Below are 7,289 nucleotides of genomic sequence, written 5' to 3' on the forward strand. Positions count from 1 at the left end.
GAAAATCAAGCTCGGGGCTGTGGTGAGTCGTCATTTTCATGCACTTTGAATTTGCGTTGTATCGTATTTTGAAGGCATTAAACATTACCAGAGCGATAAGAGTGTTGCGACCAGATTAGACGCTCCTTGTGTTTATTATTGTATTTCGAAAACACCACAGTTTTCATGCAGCTCATACCATATTATTTTGTTGTATTAATTCCGCCACACCTTAAATGCCGGTCCCTGAAAATAATGTCTGACTTAAACCGGTCCGTGGGGCAAAAAAGGTTGGGGACCCCTGCTCTAAGGCCTGTGTTGATACTTTACACATTGGCGGTAACTTATAAAAACAACTGACGATGACTCTGATGTAAGCAACGTTGAAGAGGAAGCGCCGTATCTTGTACCTCCGGAGTTCGGAGTTCTTTAAAAGTGACACAGAGAATTTCATTTGATTTAGTGATTTGGAGTGACGCTGATAGTTTGGTCAACTTGTTAGCATGCACCTTATGATGTAGTTATCTGAATATCTCTTAATATGTTATGTGAACATACCAGGCACGTTCTCAGTTCGTTATTTGTGCGTCATGTAACGTTAGCATATCGTACACTTATTCAGCCTGTTGTTCTCTATTTTTATTTTTATTTTACATTTCCATTCAAGATGACATGTCTGTTCTTGGTGTTGGATTTTATCAAATAAATTTCCCCCCAAAAATGCGACTCCTACTCCAGTGGGACTTATATGTGTTCTTTATTTCTTCTTTATTATGCATTTTATGGCTGGTTTGACTGATACGCAGGAGTGACTTATAGCCCGGAAAATACAGTACTGTAATACCATTTAATCGAGTCCCACTCTGTCCATAATGTGATAATATGATGCCAGAAAAAAAACACATTAGGTTCATTTCCTTCTGTGTCCAAAAGGTGCCACCATCACTGTTATACACCACTGTATAAACATTAGTACTCTTCACGATTTAGCAAATTGAACTGAAAGTCCATTTCGTCCCCTGCAAAATATGATATCGACTCTTTTTAACTCCACAATGACCAAGAAAGCTATGGGTCAAGCGTTGGGTCCAGTTTTATTGGTAATTCATGTTCAATAAAGCAGATCGATAAATTATTTCACGCTAGTTGCATGCAATTTCTTGGGGTATTCTTGCACCTGAGTCGGGGGATTTGAAAGGCACACAGTTCAGCTGCAAGCATCACGTATTTTGCAAAGCGAACGCTGATCATTTGTTGGTGTCGAAGTATGCCTCCAACGCTATTTAACATGGCTGCCATTTCTCACCATTCAGAGTTCATTTTTAACGTACAATTGGTCATTTGTATCAGACAGAAGTGCGCAATTGCTCACACGTGCAGTTTCGAATTAACATTGCTCTCAGTTCTGCATGAAGTTTTGTAATTAACAATTAGACTGCATTCTTTACTCTCAATCTGACTTAATCGACTTTTAACTTTGTATTGGATGATTTATGTACCATTTGAACGACATGCTTTTTTTCCCCTCCCTTTTCTGTCTTTGTTGTTTGATCTTTATGGCATCAATGCTGTAAAGGGAGAACCAGGTCTCCCAGGCACCCCTGGGTCAAAGGTAATGTGGCTACTGAGCTGGTGTCAGTGGGAATTACAGTATAGTGTTCACATCATCTGAGTAGGTCAAAGCTGTTTGTCTTTCACTATAAAGGGCCAGACCGGCACCCCTGGCATCCCTGGCAAGAGGGGCTATAGGGTAGGCTTGGTGTGGCAAAAGAATTTGTGATTGTGTTCCGGGCATTTTGTGCTGTAACTGCATGTTTGTGTCATGTCGACATTTTTGTTTGTTTGTTTTTGGCTGTATAATATAGTCAAAAATTCATCTGACCTTCTGTCAAAATCAAGTGTGAAGAATTACAGCCCATTAAATATCCACCATCACTTGATCTCATGCACACGGAGAGTACGGCTTTTTGTTATCATGATGGGCTAAGGCAGGGGTAGGGAACTCCGGTTCCTCGAGAGCCATATCCTGCCTGTTTTAGAGCCTTCTCGACTTCAACACACCTGATTCGAATGATCAGCTCATCAGCAAGTTCTGTAGAGGCCTAAAAAGATCATCCTCAATTGAATCAGGTGTGTTGGAGGAGGGAGGGATCAAAAACAGGCAGGATATGGCTCTCGAGGAACCGGAGTTCCCTACCCCTGGGCTAAGGCATAAGAAAAACCAAGCAACTATGGCATTTTTTTTTCCCAATTTAGCATCTATGTAGCATATTCAGCAACTTAAACAACCTGTCGAGGAACTATACAGATAAATAAATACATACAACTACGGGCAACAATTATTGCAACTTTTTATTGCATTAGTGAAGACTTCTGGAGTATCTGAGTCTATCTTCAGACCAGGTTTTTCTCCCCTTCAGATCCAGACTGTAAATGTATGGCACTTCCACAAAAGCACCAATTAATAAATTAACCATTTCCCTGCCATGAAGTGCGTGGCCATCGAGATTTGAATTTTCATTCGTGGAGGCTGCATTTTATCACCAAGCCAGTGAATTACACCTGTCAAATAGTGTAGATGTGGGACGTTTGACATCACCAAACACAATCGCTCCCACCCCAATGTCAACAACTTAGATGATTATTCAATTAGTTTTTATTGCATATTTTTATTACCGGTACCTTTTATTTTTCCAGGAAAGCCAGTTGAGAACAGATGCTCATGTGCAATGCTGACCTGCCTGCTGACAGAGTAAAAGAAAGTAAAATAAAAGCAAATGCACATACAGTATGTATACAACAATGTGTACAATATGATATAGTTACGTATTTACATAATATCAGAAGCAAACACTGTCAGCTAAGGCTGTTCTGTGCTAACACTGCAGCTTTTTGGTTTTGGCATGATAGAACTTCATGTAGTCTGATGGCCGTAATCACTTGACAATATTGGATCGAGGTGCTTTGCTTAACAATGATTTGACAAACTTAAAAACAGACCGTTCATATACAAATTGTATATAAAATGATAAGGTACATTTTTTTTTTAATTATTTTGTTACTTTCACACTTGATTGGTGGGCAGGGACTGTTTGCTGTCAAACAATTCAAACAAACAAACAAATCTATTATTAATAATATCACCTCAGACAGGGTTTTTTTAAAGCCAAGATGTCCATTTATTATGACAAAAAACTTGGTCAAATTACAAGTGATATCATCCCCCCCACCTAACCCCCAAAAAACAGCTGTGAGACAATGCACTGCAACTAGAGTAGCACTGTTTGACAAATGTGTCATCTCTAAAATGATAATGCTTAAATTTAATTGCATCTCGTTCGGCTAAAATTCTCATCAGTAGTTTGTTTTTGTTCATTTTTCTTTAGTCACTTGGCAGAACTGATGATACCTAAGCGAACTAGTTACATGTGGTTAATGATCAGAATCCAACCTGAATTTAATATTCGAACAGATCAACTCAATCACGAAGAAAGAAGTGCAATGGAAGTTTGATGGCGGAACACAGGCTTTACTAACAAAACATGTTTCCAGTAAATACCTAATATCCTACAGATTTTACATTTGGGGACTTCAAACTTACTATCAGAAGGCCAAATGCAATATGTTAAATTGTGATATTCATCTGGAATAAAGTGATCTTAATCCAGAGTTTTATTTCTAATAGGGAGAGAAGGGAGAGGCTATTATTTCCACACTTGGAATTAAAGGAGAACCCGGATCGCCAGGAGTGCCAGGCCTCATGGGACCGAAGGTACTGAGCAATTGTTAGAGTCTGCCGGAAGTGACGTTCTTGTTGAACTATGTTCAATCTTTGTGAATAATTGGCAATGGAAATGCAATGAATATGATGCATTCTTACAGGGTGACAAGGGCGACAAGGGAATCCAGGTATGATCATAAAGTTGTGGGAAAGAGCTTGAAAAGAACTTCTAAGCAAAAAAAGTAAGTCAATGTGACTATTGTAACTCTGTCGACTTCCCAGGGAGAGGCAGGCCCTGAAGGCCCAGCTGGACCAAGAGTGAGTCATGACTTGAAGATTTCAAGCAGTTTGCTGTTTCCACTTTGTCTACTCATGATGATTATGTCGATAATAAAATGTACATCCTACTTATCTCTTGTCATAGGGCCCTCCAGGTGCACCTGGCGAACCCGGAAAAGCTGAAATCCACCATAATGAAAATGTATGGGACACTTATTGCATATCATTTGAACAATACAATAAAAATAATCGGTGAAAGAATTGTGATTCTCATGTCTCCCCCGTGCAGGATATTGGCAACATACATCTGATGGTAAGATTTGATTTGATTGAATGTTTTTTGTTCATTTGGGGTAATAAATCACTCAATTCAAATCTGCATAAACAGTACTATATTAGATGTGTAAATTGATTGAAATCTGCATAAACAGTACTATATTAGATGTGTAAATGGCCTCTTCCATCCAACTTCTAGGGCCCGCCTGGATTACCTGGACCTCCGGGGCCTCCAGGGTTCACTGGGGCAAAAGTAAGATATGTTTTTATAAATAGTATTGGCAACACAGAGGAAGCCAAATGAAGACACCATTCATATATTCAGGAACTGTAATTTTATTTTGTGGCAATACACCGGAAGACTGCTTTGCACCGCTGCCCCGCAGTGGAAAGGGTCATGGGTTCACATCAGTCTCCATCAAACCTTTGGAGTCGAGTTTGTATGTTTGTATGTATTGTAGACTTTCAGTTTTAATTCATGAGATTTCACAAAAATAAGATATTTGCCATTTATGAATTGCAGACATTTTAAATAAGACTTAACATGCACATTTCAAATATATATTCATATATATTCCAATTCATATTCCAAAATAGTTCACTAGTGATGAAACACTGCTATTCTCCAGGAATATATTCAAAGTGACCATTTCAAAACGTCAACACACTGGCAGATATTTATAATAAAGTGCGGCCGATTGATATTTATCCGTTTCACAATTATTGTGAAAAATCGCTAATGTGATCAATGTCTTCTCAGAAATTAATATCATTAATCATTAATTATCACCTATGAAGGTAATTCAAGCATACGATCACCCCAGTAGCCCTCCGCATTAATCAGTAGCCAAGAAGGAGCTCTTAGTTTCAAAAAAAAAAAAAAAAATGGTGACCCCTGGTCCAGGATATAGCACTTGAGTCAGCCTCAGCTATTGGATGTCTTTGCTAAGTTCTCATCTGCATTTTGTGTCATCATTAGGGTGAAGTTGGCCTCCCAGGTCCGCCAGGCCTTGATGGAGACAAGGTAAAACATTTATATAAATATTTCTGGCAATTAATGTAATGTTACTTATTGTAGTGACCTAAAGCAGACACAGGGTATGGAAAGAGTGACTCAAAAGTCTTTACTCCCCCCACAAAAATGTTCCAAAATATGTGCTGCTGATGAGTTGTGTACACAAAAATAATAACATTAGAAAAATGGTTCTATAAAGTGCTGTTTATAAGTAGGGGAAATTATATTTCAAACAAAATACGAATATCAAAGACGAATAAACATGAAGTCCAAATAATAATTAGGGAGCTAAACAAAAAAGCTAAAAGTCCAACAAACAGTGACTAAAAGAGCAAGAAGTGCAACAAGCTAGACACCAGGAAAACACCCTAATTTTGTGAGGGTAAACGAGAATACAAAAAAATAAATAAATAATCTGGCATATTCCTTGTGTGACCGCAGAGCTTTCCAACTGAGACCTGATGACAATGGCTGGCAAGTGCTTGCCTCCCTGCTTAACTCCCCCCTTTGTTGCTTAGGGGAAATAAAGAAAATCACATGGAAAGGCCAACTTCCAGAAAAAACCCCACCAAACTCATCGTGGATCAGGACAATTCCCTCTTTGAACAATAGATTTGTTAAATGTACAATATATGGCATGCATGCTTATTATTTCTTTTGAAGTCATACACCAGGGGTCTTCAATCCTGTTCCTCGAGGGCCAGTTCCCTGAAAGTTTTTTTATGTTGCCCTGCTGCAACACACCAGATTCAAATGATCAGGCTCGTTATGGAGCTTCTGCAGACCTTGCTGATTTGCATGTTCTCCTCGTGCCTGCGCAGGTTTTCTCCGGGTACTCAGGTGTTCTCCCACATTTCAAAAACATGGATGGCAGGTTAATGGACCACTCTAAATTGTCCTTTGGTGTAACTGTGAGCACAAATGATTGTTCGTCTATGTGCGCTTTGCGATTGGCTGGCAACCAATTCTGCCCGAAGACAGCTAGGATAGGCTCCAGCATGCGTCACAACCCTTGTGAGGATAAGCAGATCAGAAAGTGTGTGTGTGTGTGTGTGTGTGAGTTTGTGTGTGTGTGTGTGTGTGTGTGTGTGTGCGTGTGTGTGTGTGTGTGTTTTATTTGCCTGCTTATTTTATTATTTTGCAGTGTTTTGTTTTTTATTGTTGTATTTTTTTTTCCTCAGGGAACAAAAGGCGAGACTGGTGAAGGGGGAAGGTCAGAGATGGTATGTTATATAATATATCATATTTTGGAAAGTAAAAATTTTAAATCATCAAAGCCTCTAAATTTTTATTTTGGTCCTTTCTTTTTCAGCTCTATGGTCCTCCAGGTCCCCCGGGGCCCTCAGGACCAGTTGGCCCAGCAGTGAGTCAAATATTTTATGAAACCAAACTATAATAAACATTGATGTCATTGACCAAGAATATCAAATGCCACTCTTGCTCATGCACATGACTACGTAACTATTTAAAGTTATTACAGTCATTGCCCAGAGCTTTTTAGTCACGTACACCTTAAATACATACTGTATACACAACTTTGACAGTGTATTCTTTCGTCCTTTATAGGGATCACAAGGACCTTCGGGGCCAAAGGTGAAGTAGATTTTATTTTTAATTAAATGCATTATAATAAGGCTAGCCCGGTGACCGACTGGTTAGCGCGTTGGCCTCACAGTGCAGAAGTGCGTGGTTTGATTCCGACACCGGCCTTCCTGTGTGGAGTTTGTATGCTCTCCCCGTGCCTGCGTGGGTTTTCTCCAGGTACTCTGGTTTCCTCCCACATTCCAAAAACATGCATGGCAGGCTGATTGAACACTCAAAAAAATTGTCCCTAGGTGTGAGTGTGAGCGCGGATGGTTGTTCGTCTCTGTGTGCCCTGCAATTGGCTGGCAACCGGTTCAGGGTGTCCCCCGCCTACTGCCCGAAGACTGCTGTGGGATAGGCTCCGGCACCTTCCGTGACCCTAGTGAGGATGAAAGTGGTTCGGAAAATGTGTGTGTGTGTGTGTGTGTGTATATA

General features: G+C 39.8%; 1 protein-coding gene across 7 annotated transcripts in view; it reads left to right on the forward strand.

The window, feature by feature from the left end:
* The window catches only part of col13a1 (collagen, type XIII, alpha 1), a 154,276-nt gene that overhangs the window by 119,986 nt on the left and 27,001 nt on the right, over nucleotides 1-7,289 (forward strand). For 6 of the 7 annotated variants that reach the window (XM_019881416.1, XM_019881456.1, XM_019881424.1 and 3 more), the window contains 12 exons: nucleotides 1,556-1,591; nucleotides 1,685-1,729; nucleotides 3,665-3,751; nucleotides 3,862-3,888; nucleotides 3,983-4,018; nucleotides 4,125-4,181; nucleotides 4,269-4,292; nucleotides 4,455-4,508; nucleotides 5,235-5,279; nucleotides 6,452-6,493; nucleotides 6,583-6,633; nucleotides 6,837-6,863. In XM_019881416.1, the coding sequence (XP_019736975.1) occupies nucleotides 1,556-1,591; nucleotides 1,685-1,729; nucleotides 3,665-3,751; nucleotides 3,862-3,888; nucleotides 3,983-4,018; nucleotides 4,125-4,181; nucleotides 4,269-4,292; nucleotides 4,455-4,508; nucleotides 5,235-5,279; nucleotides 6,452-6,493; nucleotides 6,583-6,633; nucleotides 6,837-6,863 (531 nt within the window). The remainder of the gene's footprint in view (nucleotides 1-1,555; nucleotides 1,592-1,684; nucleotides 1,730-3,664; nucleotides 3,752-3,861; nucleotides 3,889-3,982; nucleotides 4,019-4,124; nucleotides 4,182-4,268; nucleotides 4,293-4,454; nucleotides 4,509-5,234; nucleotides 5,280-6,451; nucleotides 6,494-6,582; nucleotides 6,634-6,836; nucleotides 6,864-7,289) is intronic. The other variant, XM_019881462.1, reaches the window with a different exon arrangement.

Source organism: Hippocampus comes, unplaced genomic scaffold, assembly GCF_001891065.2.
Source record: "Hippocampus comes isolate QL1 unplaced genomic scaffold, H_comes_QL1_v1.1 scaffold231, whole genome shotgun sequence".
NCBI lineage: Eukaryota > Metazoa > Chordata > Actinopteri > Syngnathiformes > Syngnathidae > Hippocampus > Hippocampus comes.